Source organism: Lycorma delicatula, chromosome 4, assembly GCF_047948215.1.
Source record: "Lycorma delicatula isolate Av1 chromosome 4, ASM4794821v1, whole genome shotgun sequence".
Taxonomy (NCBI): domain Eukaryota; kingdom Metazoa; phylum Arthropoda; class Insecta; order Hemiptera; family Fulgoridae; genus Lycorma; species Lycorma delicatula.
In genome coordinates, this window is record NC_134458.1 from 72,404,525 (window position 1) to 72,427,261 (window position 22,737).

General features: G+C 29.9%; 1 protein-coding gene across 10 annotated transcripts in view; it reads right to left on the minus strand.

Moving 5' to 3' along the window:
- Positions 1-22,737, minus strand: part of LOC142323550 (uncharacterized) — a 316,556-nt gene that overhangs the window by 164,484 nt on the left and 129,335 nt on the right. For all 10 annotated transcript variants that reach the window (XR_012756124.1, XR_012756123.1, XM_075363336.1 and 7 more), the window contains one exon: positions 3,894-3,982. Coding sequence is in view for 8 of the 10 variants with exons in the window: in XM_075363336.1 (XP_075219451.1) it covers positions 3,894-3,935 (42 nt within the window). In the remaining 2 variants the exon portion in view is untranslated. The remainder of the gene's footprint in view (positions 1-3,893; positions 3,983-22,737) is intronic.

A 22,737-nucleotide genomic window follows, 5' to 3' on the forward strand; every position in this document is an offset into this window, starting at 1 on the left:
TCAGCTATATTTTCAATACGGTGAGATTATCAGAAGTTTTTATTCGTTAAATTTACTTGATAAATGAATGTACATGAATATTGTTATCTAATTATTGTTGTTTCCTAAACTCGGTTGAATTTTGTACATCAAAATGGCAGTTGTCAACCGGACCGGTTATAATTTATGCCTAACCGGCAGCGTCCCCGGCTACCATTCTGTGGGCGGATTACAATTAACATATCCTGGCTTAGCGATCCAGAGATATAAACTGCGTTCATGTTATCTTACAATTATTACGTTTTAGAAATGGGGCTGGCGCCAGCTAGCGGCACTCGATGAAGAAAGGGTTGGGATATGCTGTCCACCAAAGATGAAAAGGATTAATAACGATCTCTGATCTCTGTTGCCTAGCTCGGTTTATACCCCGTCGATGACCCCTAACAAACGCTAATAATTTAATCGTTCCTACCGCCGCCGACAACTTCCGTCGATGGGCTATGTCTGTCAAAATTTAAAGCTGACTCGAAATAAAAAAATCAACATTTTATTTTTATCAACGTAGTAAATTATACAGATGACATGAGAAACGGGTAAATGTGCTACTTCAACGATAAATAATTAATTTCGCATCTGTATGGATGAGTGTAGGGCAACGGTAATAAAACCTTGATCAGGGCACAGTCATAAAATACACAATTATAAAAAAATAATAAATAGACAGAAGCGGTTAAAGTTCATATTAATACTTAAAAACAATAAAGATATAAAACAATAGTAACAGTAATACGAGAAGAAACTAAACAAACGGAATGAATAAAAAATGAAGACGATAATGAATCTTATTTTAAACACATATTTACACGTATACACGTGAAAGTTTTGTGCGTATGTACATGTGTGATACTTACCAATATTTACATATCGGTACAAGTTAAAGGAAAGTGAAGAAAATTCAGCTTTTTTTCAGTTTTGACTTGCATTATTTTACAACTCATCGACAGTTATATTTCTTGTATAAAAGAAAATCGTTTAATTAAATTTTTAATAAATCGATAGAAGGTATGGATCGGTAATTTATTCAAAATGTTACCAAAGTCCTGATCTAGTACGCCGATGTTTCTGCTGTTAAATACGAAAGTCTGTTGTCTCATTTGATAGAGGCGAGTACCTAGGGGATTTTTTTTTTTTGAAGCCACCGCATTTGTAAAATATTAACGCAAGGATAAAACAATAAAACCATTTACTATTTATTACATTTTGGTCTACACAGTTCATATTTATCTACCACAAAACCTCATTTGGGGTTACCCCATACCCCATACCTGATAACACACATTATTTTTGTATCTTAAATACTCGAACTAATTATTTGAAGGCGCCGTAACGTACATGATACTTCAGGTGGGAATATAGTCACAATAAATATTTCAAGCGATAAATTTAACCCTTCATTATTATGCTTCAAAGCAAAACGGTACCGTTTGGTTTCTTTTTTTAAACGAGAATAATTTGAACATCTCATCTCAAAATTTACCATCTTTCCCGTTACGGACAACAAAAATATTATCATTAATAGGAATAATACCCGCGCGATTAGCAGTGTTACGTCTACCTGAGAAGCATAATGCAAAGGTTTTATTTATATTTAGATAGTTATAATTCATACTGGAAAATGAAATGTTTTTAACCAAGTTAGAAATGAAAATGACACGATTTAAAAAAAAAAAACAAAATTAAACTACGATAAATAAATCGTTTTCTCTTTTTTTCTCTCGTTTATTTAACTATTACTACCTCTTTGTTTCTGTAACACGAAAATATTTATTGGAATAATCATTTCACGTTAAATATTGTACATACTGATGGATTTTAATGTTGCACTTTTAACTTGTTTATTATAAATTTTAATAAACTAGAAAAGGCGTTCTATTACACGTGTTCATTTCATTTGAAACCGTACATTTTTTAAATAACAAACAGCACCGAATGTAAATAATATAACATTTTCAGTCGTTCTTGCAGTCACCTTCAGTAATTCTAAAGCTGCTATTCTCACCCTAGTGTCACCTGACGTTATGTGGCGGGTTTTTTGTTATTATGCTGGCACATATTTAGAGTGTGTTGAAAAAGACTGTCTGATTCAAATCGTATCTCTAAGTAGATGTTGTATGTTTATATACTTTCATAACGATCAAGTACGATTAAGAAGCGATCTTTATTGTGCATATGTAGAACGCGTCAAGGTTACTATTAACATTTTAATTTTTGTGATTTGCACTATGAGATGCTCGGAAAACGACTGTATGTTTCTACAAAGGACTTTTAAATCCTTCATCGTAATCTAAATCTTCGTCTAGTTTGAAAGTCGTAGAACAGCGCACGGTCTGATCGCTTCGGTTAATAAATCCCAGGGACTCTGCGCTTGTTTGGTCATTATGTTATGTATTTAACGGTTTGTTTTGTTTATTGTTTATTGACATTGAAACCAGACTTTTAAGTTTAGGTTATTTTCTCTGATTTTTTTTATGTAATAAGAAGTAGCGTTTGCTTTGATTAGTTTCTTTTTATTTATTTTATTCCTGTCTATTATATCAGACCGCTTGGACTATGAACTTTATATTGTCGACTTCTTCTATGCGGTCCTAGGTGACGTGTTGCATCAAGTAATCTACGAATCGTAATTCTAAAAGTAATTTATACAAGGCCATGCGGTTTTAAGCGTTATGAATGGGAGGATCTGTCGTTCGAAGTGTTCTGCGTGTTTTTTAAATCTATTTTAGTCGGCTTTATTTCAAGTGAAATTTATCAAAACACATTTTAGGGCATATTTCCTTAACTTAAAAAAAAAAACCATCAGCAATAACAGTAGCCGATTCCGTACTGAAAACAACAATACTACGTCACTGAAGATAATCGTAATAGCAAATAAAAATGTTATATTAAACTTGATGCGTCTTTTAAAAGACGTCTATAGTTTTAAGTAATTTCCATCGTCGACTACTAACAATAACGAACACCGACAACGCTGCAGAAAAGTAATACTTCTATTAAGTAACTAACACGTTAACCTGTTCTTTAATCGAGAAAGGCTACAGGTTGCGGGGCAGAACGATAAACTACTACGATTTACCAGACGGGTAGATTATTCTTTTTCAAATTCCCACTCCTCTAACTTATTCTTGATCCATTTTCCTCATCATTAATCCTGTGAGTGTAGGTCTAACCCTGTTAAGATCCTTCACGTCGGGAGTGCTACACGCCGGTCGATGATCGACCGGTGCAACTTTGGCGAGATCTATTTTTGGGGAGGTCTTCTTGTCAGATTCAGAAATCTTTTTTTTGTCCGGTGGCTAAGAATAAATCTAATAGATTAAGGGCCTATTAGGCAAAGCCTAATCCCTACAAAAAAAAGTACGGCTACAGATAAAAAGTAAAGGTTGATCGTTTTTCATTAAAATCCGTCACTAGATTTACATTATTAATACATCAGAAGAAAATATCGTCGTTTAAACTGAAAAAAAAAATCAAAACATTTTACAACAAACTAAAATATTACACATGTACAGCAAATCACCAATAGTTCACAGAACTGTTTTCGGATAGAAATCTGTAGTATAGCACGGGAAAGCTCATCGATCGCATTACAAGTATTCGACCGATAAATGTTATGAATTTCTGAAATAAGATATCACAAGCTTAAATTTTTCTGGCAAATATAATCTGTCAAACACAAATTTAAGTTCAGGAAAACATTAAACAAAAAAGAAAATACTCGGTCACTAATGCGAAAGAATTCTTAAACCGGCTCTATAATAAACAATAATAACTACTGTTGATCGTAAAATTAACTCGACACGGACGATCATTAAGCGAAAAACTGATTAAAGTACGTTAATAAAAACTGATATTACCTGTTTGGAAAGTGTCCGCTGAGGACGAGCGGACCTTTCCATAGCTGGAGACGGACTGCTTGGTCCGTTGTGGACAACTATGCTTGGAACTGTAACAAAAACAAAAAGATATTTAATTGCATTAACTTATTACTAGACCATTAAAACCCATAAAAAATGAAACAATCAAAAGTTATTTTAATTTAAATTGAGAAAGAATTAAAGTTGAATACCGTAAAAAACATAACAAGTACCAGTTTATGCCTGTTTAATAATCGGTGAAGCGAATAAAACCTAGCAACTACGAGCTAGCATCTAACAGATAGTTTTAGTTTTTCTCAAATTCAGTCGAATAAAGAAATGCTGGTTCTAGCTAGAAAGAATTAAGTTAGTTTAGAAGTATTCGGGAAAACTTAAGAAATTTCTTGGCTAAGCTTAGCTACAGCTAGGTTTTTGGCTTTCATGTCGTAACTTGTCTGTCCCTACTTCTCTTTCTATTATCTGTACACGGCGGTCTGACGACCGGTTCATTCATATCGCCTCGTAATCATCCGGATTGCACAACGCTTGCTTTTGCTATTTTATTTGTTATTTGATCTTAGTAGAAGAAATGTCATCTAGTGATGAAAACGATGGCGAAAAGGATTTAGACAAGTTGCTATTTATTAAACTTTTACGAGAACATCCAGTAATAATTGAAAAATCCAAGACTCTGACGTCAGTTAAAACCAAAATGGAAGCTTGGAAAACTATAAGCGAAGAGTTTTCGTCAGCTGTTGGTAAGGAAGTGACAACTGTACAACTAAATAAATTGCTGAGCAATATGAAGAGTAGTATCAAAAAGAAAACCGACAAAACCACACAGGCAACAAGCCTATCAAACTGAAAAAGTGGGAAAAGAGAATTTTACGAAATTATCAGTTAAGATAATAATCCGTTATTTTGTAAAGTGCCAGCTGTTGGAACGGGATATAAGCCACTCGCTTCTGCTATAAATACAGTCATGGACAGTGATGATGATCTTATCAGCAATTCGGAAGAACTTGATGATGATGCAAACCATTCGGCAACTAAAATAAGAAAAAAAGTGCTAAAAAGGTTTCGGCTTATGAAAGTAATGAGACGATTGATCTTTCGACACTGCAGATTCAGCGAATTTTTTTACTGTAGCAAATGTAAATTAACAAGATGAAACTTGAAAGAGAGAAAATTAAACTTGAAAGTATTAAGAAAACGTCAGATGTATCTACTCAAACCGAATTAGAAAGCTATGTTGTTTACCGAAATTTGTAAAAAAAAACAGATGAATTTTCTTTAAACCCAATCCTTCTTACTATCAATAAATAAAAAATAAAATTTAAAAACCAACATAAAAATTGCAAAATGTAGGCGTGCATGTTTGGTTGTGCGCGTGAGTTTATTTATTTTCGTATTTCTTTGATTTTACGTTTATTTTTTAATTCGTATATGAAAAAATGTATTACAATAATAATACAATTCAATAAAATCTAAATTAATACAGTTACATAAAACAATTTTTTTAAAAATAATATCTATTTCTGTACTTTTTCTATTTATTCAAAAACATTATTTTTGGCGTTTCTGCTTCCCCTTAAGAGTTGTGGCTGCATTTTCACATCACTCTTCTTCTTTCCTCCTCATGAAAGACATTACTGTCATCAAAAACATCAATAACGAATTGTGCAATGTTGTGCAAGACTACGCAACATACCTTGGGCACAATTATTTTTACTCTACAATTACAATTACTTTTTCCAAAGATTCGCGGACACAGTTTTCCAAAATTGGGAATCATTTTTTCAGTTGCCCGAAACACCTTTCAATGATGACTCTTTCCCTGGAATGGTGCAAGTTGGCCGTAGCCGGAGTCACCAAGCAGACATGCTCCACCATCAAAATATTATATAATTTCCTTAAGCTTCTGTGTCATATTCGTGCATCATGAACACCCCCTGGTCATTCTGCACCCACACTCGTAAATCTTTCAAGGGCGTCATAAGTACCACGGACGTTATTACTAACATATCATTTAGATTTATATACTCATCCCCATGTAACTGGGTTTTATTACTTTCACATGGGTGCAGTCCAAAGCACCCGTTACATTCTGTAAACGAAAATGTCTTTGCCAGAGAACTTTCGCTTCGTTTACTTCTGCTGCTGTTGCTGGAAAGTGGATCCATTTAGGAAATTTGTCGATTATTCGATCCATTACATAACTTACAGTTTTACAAGCCGTAGATCTGTGTACACAAACATGTTTGGCAATTCCTGACTGAAATCCTGGGTCGGCAATAAAACATAAAAATATCTCTATTTGCTTTCTTCGAAAAAGAGCTCATCCATGTGTGTCTTGTCTCATTTAAGAATTCGACGGCTAATTAATCCGCACTATCAGACTCAAATCTTAACAATTCTTTACAATTACGCCTTTCCTGGCGAACAGCGTACTCCATTTGTTTCCGCACATGCATAAACTCCGTCATGGCTCGAATAAAACTAACGATTAGCTTGAAAGCTAGCATCCCCCTGGCCTGACTTAACAATCCCTTAAAAACCGCTAAGAATAAAAGTAAGAAGTTTCTCTTTATTCACACCAACTTTTAAGCTACAGCTAGAAGTCCGGAAAAATCTAGAAATTACTAAGCCTGGTTACATCTAAGCTTATTCACTCAAAACTTAGCACTATCTTAGAAAAAGGTAAGAGCTAGCAACTGCTAGGTTTTATTCACATCACCAATTATATCTGTAAAAGAATATCGTAAATTTTACAAAAAATGATCTCGGTAACAATCAGAATTCCTTTTCCAAATATAGCTTGAAAAATAAACGTTTAATAGTTTAAAACTTTAAGGCACAACTAAAGACGCGCCTTTTAATCTTAAAATCACACAATAAATTGATTTTCTTGAAGAAAAAAGGCAGTTTCAGTGGTATCCGGAACGTCCCTACAGTACAATTCGGAGCGATTATATGTATGTATGGATGAAAACAGACATTAATAAACTGATTTTGATAATTTTTTAGATGTATTTTTTTTTAAGCATACTGAATTTGTTGTGGGAATTCTGCACATTTTAAAACTAGAAACTTATTAAAATATTTATATCGTGAAATATCTTTGAAAAAATCAATTATGAGATTATCACTTTCAAGAAACATAAAATAAAAATAAAAAGCTATTATTATTTTGAGCGCTAACAACTGCTCGCAGTACAAATCTATGATTTCTCACTGGATCATTTGTCCACACTCTTTTTGAATTTACGCAAAAGCGTGGGTACTAATTTAGTTCAGTATTCACAAAGGCAAATGTTCTCCTAAAAAAAATGTGAATTTTAAAGTGTCAACAGCTCCGAAACCTCACCTTTCCACCAATCATAATTTAACACCGATCTAAAAACTAATATGTTGCTTATAATACGCGGTAGTATAAACGAATCCATTACAAAATCACATTACTTCACAGAGACCATCATAATGTCAAATGAAAATATATTAATTTAAAATTACGACACTATTTAATTAAAATTTACAAAATAAAAGTGCCAGTATCGAATAATTTTTTTTATTAATAGTACAATGAGTGTAATTAATTTTACAAGAACAAAAAAAAAGTTACTCCACGATTGAGGAAAATAACGAATTTTCCATCATACATTGTTTTCATCTTAAATTAAATTTTCAAAACGTTCAGATAGTAAATAAAGTTATACATCGCAATTTATAAGTTTGAAAATAAAAAAAAGTAACAGATTCATTTTAAAGTAAATTTTCTATTATCTATTGTTCCCAAATAACTTTAATTGTGATAAACCTGTAAGACTTGCATTAAAAACTTTATCTGAGTATATAATCGGTAAGCACAAATACATGAAAACCAGAACTAAATACAGCAACATGTTGATCTCATTATGTCAGTGGTTGGCATGTCACTAAGACGCAAGTAAAATCCAAATTGATATATTAAAAACTCACTGGATTTTGAGGTTAAATGTACGCGAACACCTGTCACTACCTAAACATAGGTTGACCTAATTTAATTATTTACACTTTACAAGACAACTTAGGGAAAAAGATGGGGGTGATAAGAGTCGAAACTCTGTTTCATCGAAGATTACCTGACAAATGATTTTTTTTATTAAAAATTATTTTTATATTCATATATATATATATATATATATATATATATATATATATATATGTGTGTGTGTGTGTGTGTGTGTGTGTGTGTGTGTGTGTGCGCGCGCGCGTGGGTGTTATAAATGTAAATGGCTTCTTTACGATTTAATCCTATGTAATAATTACATATGTTAAAGAAAGGCTGTAGTATTAAAACTCTTTCTACAACAGCATGTCATCACAATATAATAAGCGCCTTAACTACTTCCTTGCTGTTCCATTAAGTACTGAGTAATTATATGAAAAGCTTTGCCAAAGTGTAGCGTTTGTATTAATCACTGATGTTAAAATTTATACGTGTAATCAAGAATCAGTATTACATAATAATAATAATAATGTATTAATACAATAACTGCAAAATGTATATCGGTAAGTATTTCATTACATTTCAGATCACATTTTCACGTTAAAATTAGTAAATTTTAAGATGAGTCGTGCACAATAAATATGACTGAAATTTAACTACTTCAATTTAATAATTAAAACGCCGATAAATATTTATAATTAACTCTGTAGTTAAAATTCTAATTATAATTGAATACATAAGAAACAATCAGCAAAGAGAATACACAAAAGTTATAAAACATCATATAGGAGTATTCCCTATAATTCAATTTGTTACAATTTTCACCGCTTTTGAAAAAACTGTCAATTATATCTGTATAATCTGCGACCTCACAAAATATTTTCTAAGCAAGTATCTAACTTAAAATAAATTCAATTATTACATATATATATATATATATATATATATATATATATATATATATATATATATATATATTATATATTATATTGACAATATTATTATTATATATATATTATTATATTATATATAATAATATATTATTATTATATATATAATATAATATAATATTATATAAACATAATAATATACAATATTATTATTATATATATATATATATATATATAAATATGTATATAAATTTTTAATTAATCGTTCACGTAACATAGCATGACGTCATTATTTGAATTTAAATATAACTAGTACTGTTAAATATTCCTTATTTTTAAACACATCAAAACCACATCTTTTTAAAATTCAGATTTTTTTAAATTTTTAATAAAAATTATACATTTACATCTCTTTTATTTTCATGAATGCGACATCTTCCTTCAACATTTCAATTACAGTAAAAAACAAAGTAAGCGTATTTTCTGACTGAAGACTCCCAACGTTAACCTAATAAAGGTTTATAAACTACAAAAAATTATTTAATGAATGAAAAATTCTATAAAATATCTATGTAGTCAGCACGTGGGTTCATCTTTTTGTTACTTAATGAATCTCTCTAGCATTTTTCACCCCTCGCATTATACTCCTCATTGACACACTTAATTAATAGAAAACTGTATTTGAAACATATAATTTACTCATTTTTTATAAGATTCATAACCAGTCAAAGTTTTAAAAACTATAAAAAACAATATATACACGAAACAGAAAAATATAAGAGGGGTATATAAATGAAATAACACAGACTGGAAGAAAAACCGCATTCAACATATTGAATATTTAACCGCGTATGTATAAAGTAAATACAAGTACAACACGTAAAAATATGACTTAGAATTGTGGAAAATATTGTCATCGGCAAACTAAATGAAACAAACAGAAACAAGTACTAAACGAACAGATTATCAATACAGATAAAACAGATCGATAAAAACAGATAAAACAGACTCATTACATATTAAACAGCATTCCTGATCGCTACAAGATTAACACGAATTGCAACAGCAGCAAAACTACTGAAAGGGTTGTTATAAAATCATCTTGAAATGATTTATAATAAACAACAAAGAAAAATCATATAATTATTTTTAAATTCACTGTAGACTTCGTTATGAATGATAAAAACCTGTCTTCTGTTCAGATATATTAATCGACTAGGATATAAAAAAAGTACACATCTAAGAGAAAAAAAAGCCATGCAATTTTTATTGGTGATGTTCAGTAGCATTAAACTTTATTTTTGGATAGAGAGAGAGAGAGAGAGAGAGAGAGAGAGAGAGAGAGAGAGAGAGAGAGAGAGAGAGAGAGAGTTTTTTAATGCAATATTTTTGTACAATTACGTGTAATGTTTTACATTTTTTCATTCTTATTATTTTCTTTACGTTCAGCTTCACAAAAATATATTAAAATTTCTTTAACTTGTTAAAATAAGATGCGTAAGGTTAGCTGAAGATATGGTAATTCTAGCCGATAACGAGCGCGCGCTTCAAAAATTGTCAACAGTCCCGGAGAAGGAATGAAAGATTACGGAACGAAAATAAATATAAAAAAGACTAAAGCGATGGAAGTAAACAGCAAAGAAAATTCAGCGGTAAGGACAAGTGAAGGAAGAAAAAAGTTACACAGATATTTGGGTGCTATGGTGAAGCACGGATGATGAGGAAGAAAGAGAGGAAAAGTACTGAGACTTTTGAGATGTGGGTACCGAGAAAGACGGAGAAAGTAAAATGGATGGATGAACAGGATTAAAGATGAAATAGCGCTTATCCGAGAAGTACGTAAAAGGGAAAAAACTGTTAGGATGCTATTAGAGGGCATGGAAATCTTGACAACTAGATCGGAAGGGTCAGTAGAAGGAGAAAGGAAGCGACGAAGAAGAAGGATGAAGTTTATAGATGAGGTAAAGATCAGAATCTACAAGAGGATGAAGAAGGCTTGGGATAGAAATGGATGGAGACAGCGGTGGCATAAGGGTTCTTCCACCAGGCAGAAGACCAGGTAATGAAGACTCGTTAAAATGTCTAATGTTATTTTTCATTTGATTAGCATTTAATGTGCTACATGTTTTCAATAACAAATCGATAAAGATAGAAAAAATCTGTAAACTTTTAAAAGAAAAATTCAGAAAAATAAAATCATATTCTTAGTAAGACCATCGGCCAACCTTTAAATTATTATTAGGTAGTCTATCCTGCTTAACTAACACAAAAAGTAATAAATACACGCGTATGTACACAACGACTAACGAAAAAACAAAATCGATGAATTCACTAAGAAAACCTAAAACAGCACAAATACAAGGCTGACTGACTTTTCCACAATAGTTCTTACACATTTTAACATCTGTTATTCTCAAACCACCAAATAATTTACGGTTTTTTTTTAAACAAAATTTAAATGAAACATCTGGTACACAAGTTTTTTAATAAGCAATCCGGATTAATAAAAACCGTTATCAATAATTATCGAACAAGAATAAAAGGTAACTTTAGAAGACTATACAAATTATTACCGCCGCTTAAAGGAACTTAAACACTACATTCTACAAAAACACAGTAACAGGATAATAAATCTAACAAAATAATCACCGGTTTTAAAACATAACTAAAAAATATTGTCAAAAAGAAGTAATATTTTTTCTTTTTTAAATTTTAGAAACGTCCATCACTTTGACAATATTACAATTACAAACTGAACAAAAAAAAAAGAACCATGGTAACAAACAATACTTTCCTGAAAGTACCATAATGACAATCGCTGACCGACCGTGAATACAATAAAACTGAATCACCGCAGCCTTGAAGATTCCACTGCAAATTCGGCACGCGGTAGGTGGGTGTGCGGTAGGGTAGGGTAGTTCGGATGAAAGAAGCGTGCAAGGGAAGGTTGAATGCTAAGCGTCATGCGATCAAGCTCTACAACATGCAATTTTCACAAGTTGAGCACGTATCAACGAATAGAAAGATGAATCACAATAATTAAACGTTACAATTTTTTCATTTATTATGATTATTTCAACCGTGCGTAATCATTAATTACAATAATAAAAGATTGCACTTTAAAATTCAGTGTAGATTAAGATCAGTTTAAAGAAATGTTAATCGTTTTATATACATTCATAAAATCAGAATTTTCAAAACTGAAAGCCAAAATTCCAGTTTTTAAATAAAACTATTTACCTTTATTAATAAAGTTTAAAAGAAAAAAGCTTACCTAAGTCATGAGAAATTTGCATAACAAATATTTTTGAAACTTTTCTATGATTTAATATAATTTTGCAATTTTTTATGTATTTTCTTTAATGCACACATTATTTATGAAAATGCTTAATGCAGTTTTTTCCTTTAAAATAAAAAGTTATTAATATATTTAAACTGTTACCCTTCAGATAAACTAAAAAGGAATTATTTCTGAAAAAACCTTTTATTATATTTACCATAATCGAAAAGAGGACTGTTACACATAGAGATGATATAACAGTTAAAATTCATAGAAAGATCCATATTCAGGCCCAGTACAAGCAATTATACCTTTATATTGTGGATTATAAACGACAGCATAAAACACTCTCTCACTCTCTCTCTCTCTCTATATATATATATATATATATATATATATATATATGTGTGTGTGTGTGTCTCCCTCTCCCTCACCCCTCACTCACTGACTGCCTGCCTGCTTGCATGTAGAAAATATAAATTGGTATTTTAATTTGTTATACCTCTTGGATAAGGTGTGCAGCGTTGATTTAAGGTAGAATCAAAGAGTTTTAGCCGTAGACTGATATCTTATCTTTACACGTGATATTGCCACTAGCAAAGATTGCAACTCCTGAACAGAAAGCCTTCTGGTGTTTTGCAGTTGGCTAAATCTGAATCTGTATTTACAGTTCGACATGTGTTCCGTAGAAAGTTTAACTGGGATCCTCCAAGTAATAATAGCATTTGTCAACGGCATAATTGGTTTGAAATAAGTGGATGCTTGTGTAAAGAGAAGAGTTACATCTGGGAGTCTTTCATGCATTGTCCTAAAAAATCTGTTAGGAAGGCCAGCCACAAACTAGCAATGTAGGTGATAGAGTGGAAGGTTTTAAGGAAACACAGATGTGTTCATACCGTTTACAGCTGTTACAGGCTTTGAAGCCTACCAATTACACTGTACGAGCCGACTCTGCGATCAAAATTGTGTTGCATGAAGATGAAGTCATTCTTGATCATATTGTGTTTAGCGATGAGTTGACATTTCATCTAAGTCTAATTATGTGGTTAACACACATAATGTCCGTTCCTAGGAACAGAAAATTTCAATGAACTCTTACAATGGTAAAGAAACTCCCAAAAATAAATGTTTTCTGTGTGATATCCTGACGACAAGTTTACAGTCTTTTTAAACTGTAAAGTTTAAAGTCTTTTTCACTGAAGCAAGCGCAGTAGAGGCTACTTATTTGGATAAATTACACACAAGGCTCTTTCATCGACTGCAGGATAGACCAGAGAATTTTATTTGGCAAGATTTGTGCCTTCTCACCATCATAACTATGTATAGGATTAACTGGATGATATTTTCCCTGACTGCTGGATCGGATGGCATGGACCCGGTGACTTGTTTTCAGTGGCCTCCGAGGTCACCTGATCTTATTTCATGTGATTTTTTCTTTGGAGTTTTAAACAGAATCTTATGTATGTACCTCCGTTATCTACTGATCTACCTGATTTGAGGCATAGAACTGAAACAGCTATTGCTTCCATTACTCCAAACATACTGGTTAAAATATCAGGCTGGCAACGCAATGGAAATAAAAGGAAGCACAGTGATGGCAAAGAAATCCTTCTGTAAGAAGAGGAAATTACTATGTACAAAAAGTCTGGACTTAAAAGACTTACGGAAAAGGTTAGCCAATTGCTACATTTTATGGAAGTGAAGCGTGGACCACGAGGAAGACGAACAAGATTGAGACTTTTGAGATGAGGGTACAAAGAAAATAAGATGGGCAGACAAAGGGAGGAATAAATTTGTAATGAACAGGATTGAAGAAAGAGCTCTTAAGTATGCAAAAGAAAAGGAAACTGGTTAGGACATGTAGTTAGAGAATGTGAAATATTGACAACTGCAATGGAGGGGTCAGCAAAGGAGAAAGGAAGAAGTATGAAGTTAATAGATGAAGTGAAGATTGGAAACTACAAGGGAATGAAGGAAAAGACTTTGGGGCAGAAATGGAAGGAGAAAGCAGTGGCATAAGGCAGTGGCTTCCTGGCAGAACATCAGATGATGATGAACACAATCATTGATACGTAAAAAAAGTAACAAAATAAATTTGAAGATGTCTGGAGAAGAAAACATTTAAGTCACACTTAGAATAATCCTATATACAAAAAACTATAATGAATTTTAACATAATAATTTTTAATTTAGGAACAGAGTTTAATGGAAAACGACATTCCTTATAACCTGCTAGTTCCACAACAACCAGAATGTCTTAGAGATTAACAACTGGGAAATTGAAAAAAACTAAGAAAAATCCCAATCACCAAAACCACATTTAATAAACCAATTATCATACACCAAAGTTAAACAACACTGGCATTTATCAGTAGCCAGTGACCATAGCAGTTGATAACAGAGAAAAAATTCATTAAATAAAATATTACTTTAAAATGTAATAAAAAAAAATTCAACGACTTAAAATTTTTAACTCACTACTATGTCCTAAATATGAATTTGCTTTTGCACAGTTATGAAATTGTAAGTAACGTAAAACGACAAGAACTAAAAACAAAGAATCGAACTTAGAAACTTCAGTATATAGAACAATTTTTCTAAAAACCAAGATACCAATTACTTTCAAAAATAAAATTTTGTTATAAACTCAGAAAGAAACAAGAATGAAGTATTATATAAGGTAATGCTACCATATCTTCAACAAAAAGAACAGAAACCAATGGACCTCAGTGGTTCAAAAAGGCCTAAAAGGAATGGAAATATCTGCAGAAACAGTGCAAGGTAGAACAACGTTTAGAAAACTGGTACAAGGTTTCAAGGGTTTCCAAAACAAGAAGAAAAAAGAAACAAATAACGTCTGGTCAGAAGAGAGAAGGCAAAAGCAAAGTGAAAGAATGAAGAACTATTGGAGAACCAGAAAGAAAATGCCTGGAGAAAAGAAATGAATGTAAAATGTTGCTTCATATGGTTCTCAGTCAAACTCAGAAAAAAAGAAGCTATTCTTGACCTTCTTTACAAAACAAATCATTGACTGCCACAAAGCAACATGAAAGCAAAATTTGAGGAGACATGAGATTATTAGAAAGGGCAGTTCATGGTTAAATCAAATATAGAATGAGGATATCAAAACTACATTGAATATCAACAGCCTGACTGTGATGTTAGTTGAATATCATAATCTGTGAAAGCACCACTCAGAAAACATATTAGAAGGAAGAATATCATTGGGGATTTATAATTAAATGCTACATGTGAGAAGTGTCATCAGGATACTACACAACAGAAATTAGTAGGTAAATGTTTGTTTAGAAAGGAAACATTTCTTTGAAAATGGGCTTCATAATTTTTAATTTAAAGGTCAATATTCTTGAGCTTAGAACAGGCACAAGTCTAATTCCTGATAGTTAATAAAAAATACCACAATAACATTTTTAAAATTTAAGTTAATTAAACAGAACAATTTGACAAAAGACATCATAATCCAAGTTCAAACGTAAAAACTGTTAAGTTTTATGAGACATGAAACTTACACCAATACTCTTTGTATGTAACATGAGGTTACTTCAGCCACACTGTCTAAAAATTAATAAAACAACAAAAAATATTTAATTTAGATTGATAAATATCTTATGATAAAAATGATATTTTGGCAATTAATAAAAAAAGAAACTAATTTTACAAAGACAGAGGAAGAACCTAAAATTTATGTTTCAGGTAAAGCACTTGGTGTAAACTGTAGAGACAGACCATCTTTATATGTTGGAAATTTGATAGAAACTTACTTTTCTAATGATTCAACACACAAAATTTGGAACAAAGACTATGAAACCATATAGTATTCCTTAAATTGAATAAGCAAGATTATTATTAATTAATCCAACTGCTGCTTCTCGTATGCAAATCTGATGAATGATATTCTCAAGTGAAATTACATTTTTAAAACCACTCTTTTTTGCTCTGGTAGCCTCAGAAACATATAGCCATAAAAAAAGGTTATAGAAAATGAAATATATTTTTAGTTTGATCATCACATACCAAAAATATTTGCTTCTATTCCAAAATCACACTAGAACAAGAAGCTCTATTTTCTTTAACTTTTTTGTTATTATTACAATTAATAACAATATATACCATGAATTCTTATGCAAGAGTACTGTCGAAAGAAACCATCAAATTTAAAACATAATTGGAATAACATAATTTCAGCCAATTTCAACACAAACAGTATTTTAAATGTATTCCACCAAGAAGTAAAACTGATCATAAAAAAATATTTCTATATTAAATTTTCTTTAAATTTTTCAAGATTGATGGAAAAGTAAATTATCCCTACAAGTATGCAAATTTAAACAAAAATTAAAGTCGTAATTTGAAATTGTAAAAAAAATTAAAAATGTATAGAACTATTCTTAAAAGTGAAACAATTGCATTACATCACAACCATAAAAGGAATGAAAATATTCTTCATCCTGAAAACACTTACATGTTAAGAGAAAAACAAAAAATTTACAAGTTAAAAATGTAAAAAAGAAAAATCTACTAAACAACAATGTTTAGCAGTAGAGATATACTTCTCTTTTTTTTTAAATCTGCATTGAACTATTTTTTGATAGACTGAATAACACAAGTAATTAAAATTTTCATACCATCCAGCCTCTCTAATACAGCACCCTTTCAATCTATCCCAGCTATATTGATTTTATCAAAAACTTAACGAATCAATTCCCCAATACAAAAGCCAATTTAATATGAATTTATAAAAAAGATTCCTACAAAAAACTCATTTCAAATGATATTCTGCCATTTAAAAATGGAAATTTAGTTTGCTTCCTACTTCTATAATAAGGGTTGAAAATTATTCTGAATATGATAAAACAGATTCCAGTTAATAGGTTTAAAAGTAAAGTTAAAGTTTGATAAATTTATACACACTCTTTTTCTTGGAGAGTGTGCTTTTAGGAAACACTCTCCAGTGATACTCTGTTGCTGGGTTTTAATTAATAACAAATCCTAGCCAGATGATCTATGAACACAATAAGCTACGGGTATACTCTTGCATAAACTTGAAAAGTAACTGTGTATGGGTCCCAAATAAAGAAAGCTACAAAGGATCTGAGACTACCAGAATATCATATAAATCAATCAAATCTTTTCATTCAACATTTCCCAATCCTCCAACTGATCTTTTTTTTAAAATGTTTAATAAATTCAATTCTTCAATACACACAGTATTTACAAGTACAGTATCATACCAAATTTCATGAAGGTATTTTATACCATTCCTAAGACATAAAGCTGAACAAGACACTGATGTACATACATACACATATAAACACATCCATAATCATTGTTATCTGTCCATTCTCCAATCTTCTCTATTCAAAACTGATCTAAGATCCTGAAAAAACCCATTTCCTTTTGGATCGTCTACTATCTTACTGGCCTCTCTTTGTATGCATCTTCTACCGATCCTTCACGCAATGTTTTAATCAATTCTTCTCCTGTCATGATATCCCAGCCAGTTAGCTTTACTATTCTGAACTGTTCTGAATAAACTTCTATTCTGATACACTGATTGTGTTAATTCTTCATTTTTCATTTCTCTGTTCATTTAATCATCTCCAACTTCCTATGTATCTAGATTTCTAATACCTCCAGCCTTTCTTTTCCTTTCCTTCTTTTATTAGTGTCCATGTGTCACATCTGTACAGAAGTACAATCCAGACGTAACACTTCACAAGATGCTTCTTCAATTCTTAACTCGATTAACACATTCACAAATACAGAAATTTTTTAACTGTAATTTTTATATATTTGGGTTAAGGGACTACAAAAATACTGGAATACAAAAATCACAACAGAAATGTAATTTTTTGATTAATAGAAACACTTTCACTCTTATGTGTTATGAAAGTTGGCAAAGTAAAGAAATTTCATAACAAGTTACAAATCTTACATGATGACAAAATATCTATTAATTTATATCGCTTACAGTCAAAGATTAAAAATAAATAAAAAACATACATTATGCAAAAGCTTGTAACTAAACATTTTTATACTTGTGAAATAAACAGACTAAGTCTGAAAAACTTATTGGTATTTAATTTTTTACAACTTCTGTTTTACTTATAAAAGTAAGCGAGTGGGTGTATGTCATTAAAGTGGCACTAAATTTTTATATATTAGCTGAGCATGCGATATAAAGCAAATCTGCAATATATTCCAATCATTCCTCTTAAATTCTCTTTAACAGTCTATTATTAGAAAAATAAGCTGGCCGGTAAAGCAAATTCTCAAATAAAAGTACATAAAAACTACCAAATAATAAAAGAAAAAATTTAAAGTACAAACCATCCATTTAATATCATTTATTATATGATATATTTTAATCGATATTGACATTCATTTACAATGTATGAAAACTAAAAAAAATTAAACATACTTGTTAAAAAAAAAAAAAAAAACAAATAAAACTGTGACTTACACCAATAATGTAAATACTTTTATATATATTTTTTTTTTTAATGATTCACTTTTCAAAAGGTATAGAGAGGTATCAATAATAATAACAATAGTTAAACCTGAATGATCAAACAATGAAGGGTTACATAATTAATCTGCTTTAAAAAATTCATGAAAAGTTTACATTATATACACAAAAAAAAGTTTTTCCAGTATAAAACATTAAATGAGAATGTAAACGTCAACCCTTTCTAATAAGAAATTCCCATTATATTACTACTACTACCTACTACTAGTAATAAGAGAAACAGGAGAAATTTCTTAGATTTTTGGAATACTGTAAAAAAAAGACAAATCAAACAGTAGACTAAAAGGTTTGTGTAATATAAATAGTTTTATTCTATAATATTAAATAAATAATTAACAAAATTTGTATTAAAAAACACAATAAAAACATTACCATATACAAAGATAAGTAAGTACAAGGCACAATAATACTTATATAAAATGTTCAACATTAAGAACAATATTTTTGCTTTTTTTCATTTTTAAACAATTTCAGGCATAAATCTGATAAAGGTGAGGAAGTAAAAAACAAATTGTTTGACAGGGAATGTCAAGTAAACAAAATTAAGCAAACTATGGTATGAGTTAAAGTGAAAGTCATGTTGCTGTCTACTACCATTAACATAATTAAATTTAAACCAGAAAAATGATTCCAGATTTAGTACAGCAACCTCATATTCATAAATACTTCATACATATCAATCTTGATATGTGACATTATACACCAGAATTATAATGTTATAGAGCAAGCTTTAACGTCAACAATAAAATTAGATTTATCAAGCCAAACATTAAAACAACAATGGGAAATATTTTTAATGAAATTAAATTTTAAATAAAACAAATCAAATTATTAAAAATATCTCAGTCACCTACACACAATCAATAGATCTAACTTACTTAAAATTCCAAACATTGCGGTATTAACATGAACAAGTGTAATTATATATGACCATCAATCAACAAATTTATTTTTATCATTGATAACTAAACCAGATCAATTAATTACATCACAGCTACTAGAATCACAGTAACTAGAATGTAATCCATTTAAACATGAATGAAGTAACTTTTGTTATTCTATAACTTAAAATGCTGAACTGATTTTAATGAACCTTCATGTTACGAAAGCAAGATTACTAAAATGAATTGTAAACTATATGATTCAAAGATATTCCCGGAGAAGAACCTGAAGGAACTGTTATTCCTCAAAACTGTTTTCATGTTTATTTTGCACTCCATCAATAACCTTATACAAATAAAAGTTCACACAGATACAATCTGGGCCAGTGTTTACAGGAAACATTGTTTTTTAAATCTCAGATTGAGACTCTTCCTATATTAATGAAAAATATTTTCCACAATTTTGTTGTTTAATATCATTCTGTCAAAACGTTTACTATGAAAAAAATTGAAGTGCAGTTAATTTGGATCTAATTTTTGTTAAAAAAAAATCTCTGAAATCTAGTGAGACTCAGCTTCTCATTTAAAAATGAAAATCTAATGTTTTCTTCCTATAACCTATCAAAACCTTATGGTAAAAAAAGCAGGGGGAAAATAAATAAAGGGCAGAGAAATTTTCACTAATGAAAATATTTTTTTAAATGTTGCAGTAGATTTTGCACATTTAATTTTATTCTCTACAGTTTGTTTGTTCTTTTTCAAAAAATTCTCCCTCAGTGAATAAATAAAGGAATATAATATGAAAAATTTGAACACCATTGCTATTTATTTCACAAAATGTTTTTAGTAGTTGTATATCAATAAAGCACCTAAGTAAAATCAACAGTAAAACAAATTAATTTTATGATTTTTTGACTGTAGCTTGTTATTCTGTTTTTCTATACTGAATTATGCAGTAAAGGAAATGCCACTCCCCAGTTATCATGAAAATATAGATCTCATTCTTTTCAATACAATTATATATTATATGAAAATATAGACCATATAGACCAAATTAGACCAAACACAACCCACCTTCTGATTTGTTTATCTGCATACCCGACAGTAAACTGTATATTGTTGTTTATAAGATTTCCAAATAAAATTTACTGTTCAAAGATTCTTCCATAATCATAGGTAACTTGTCCACCAATAGCCAATTTCTGTATTCTACACTTCCATTAGAGTAGTAGACACATGCATATTTAAAACTGATGTACTCTTCTTCAGACAAGTAACTACTGAATTCTCAAGCTTTAGAATCACTTTTCCCATTCCAAGGATTGTAAATAAATTTCTTAATAAAATTCTTTAAATAAATATTTCTTAATTTTTCTAAAGAATCTTTAAGGATATCAAATTTCAGCTATCTAGCTATACAAAAAATGGGAGAATAAGAGGTGAAAAATCAGTGATTTAGAATCAATGTGATATTTTGCCACCAATATAAATGTTTCCAGCACTCTTTGAATATTGTCTGGGAACCATTTATACAACTTTTACATCTTAAAGTTCATTTAAAGGGAATTAAAGAAATATCCATCAGAATTAGAGAATCAATACTAATTCTGTTTCACCCTTTAAGAAAAATTAAAAAAAAAAACTTTTTTTTAATTGTTGGTTACTTTCAGATTTAAATTCTAGTTTCTATTGTAGGTTTTTTAATTTAAAAAACTGAAAAGTTTGCTCACATAATAATTGAAAAAATATTTAAAGGTTAAAAAAAGAAAACGAAGAAAAAAATAGTATGTTTGTCACTTTCCTGGGTTTTACAAGGAGCATTTTGGTTTGACCAGTGTTCACTGTCCTAATCTGAAAAACTTCCTGATGAAAATAAAATAACAATGGTTTTATACTATTACAATTACACAAGCATTTTTCTAACAAAGACTGACAATACTTACTCAAAATTGGTAATTTAAACAATCAAATAGTAGAAATAGTAAAGCAACACAGCATTTTACAGGTTTTTTATTCTACTCGTATGTCAAGTCTTTTACTGAGTATACTATACTGCTTAATTACAACCAGTAAAACAGTTTTAGTATATTCTTAATAACTAATCATGTAGTAAAGGTAAATTAAGATTTATACAGTAATGATAAATAAAAGAAGATAAATTTATGAATGTCTGTAGGGTTACATCTATTTAATCATATGGGCAAAATTTATGGAGAAATTAACGTTTTTTTATGGAGAAATTGGCATTTGAATTAATGATAAGAGAAATTTTTCTGTAAAATATTGTAATAATTATAAAAAGTTTTACACTGTAGAAGAATTTATTTCCTTTCTAATAAGACATCATTCAGAAATTACAAGGTTATCAGTGAAAAGATGATTCATTTTATTATGCAGAAAGATGGAGACTGACACAACACATTTTCTGTCACACTCAATGAATTATGTTTAACAATGTAATAAATTATAGATTTTTATTTTTCTTGTTTTTCTTTGAAGTCTTGATTCCTGTCATTATATTTTAATGAGAAGTCAGGCAAATAAACTTTGCTGATGTGTTAAGTAAATAAATCTTGAATGAAAATGCTTCTATTGACTGCAGCAATCAATTCTTGTCAAGATACACATAAAAACATCCTTACATCCAATTCAAATCAGCATAACAATCAACTTGACTTTAATAAGAACATTTCTCTTAAGAAATATATATATCTTTTTTTAATTTTTATTAAAAAAAAATTAGGGTATACAAGTATAAATAAGCAAAACGTTAGGGAATAAAATCGGCACCTTCAAAGTTCTCATTAATCTCAAAGAAGTTTCCCTTGATAAAAGAAATTCAGCTGGAAAAACCAAATTTCACGGATTCAAAAAGCGATTAACATTAGAAATAATTATTTCTATTTTTTTGAAACAATGGCATATTATTATAATGTATACAATACAATAACGTCATGATTTTATTACAACAGAAATTTTGTGTTAATATAAAATACTTATTTAAATAAAATTCTTTTTAAATAATTAAACATTTTTTAAAAAAAATTTAACATTTAAATGACTGTTAAAACATCAATTAATCGTGTAATAATAAAATGTAACTGTTCTATATTAAATGTAATTTTTAAAATTATAAAATTCTATTAGTAAATGATAGATTTTTATTGAAGGGTTATAAAATACTTTATGTATAATTAAAAAATGTTAATATTTAAATATTTATATATTTTTTTTAAACTGATGATGCAAGAAAAG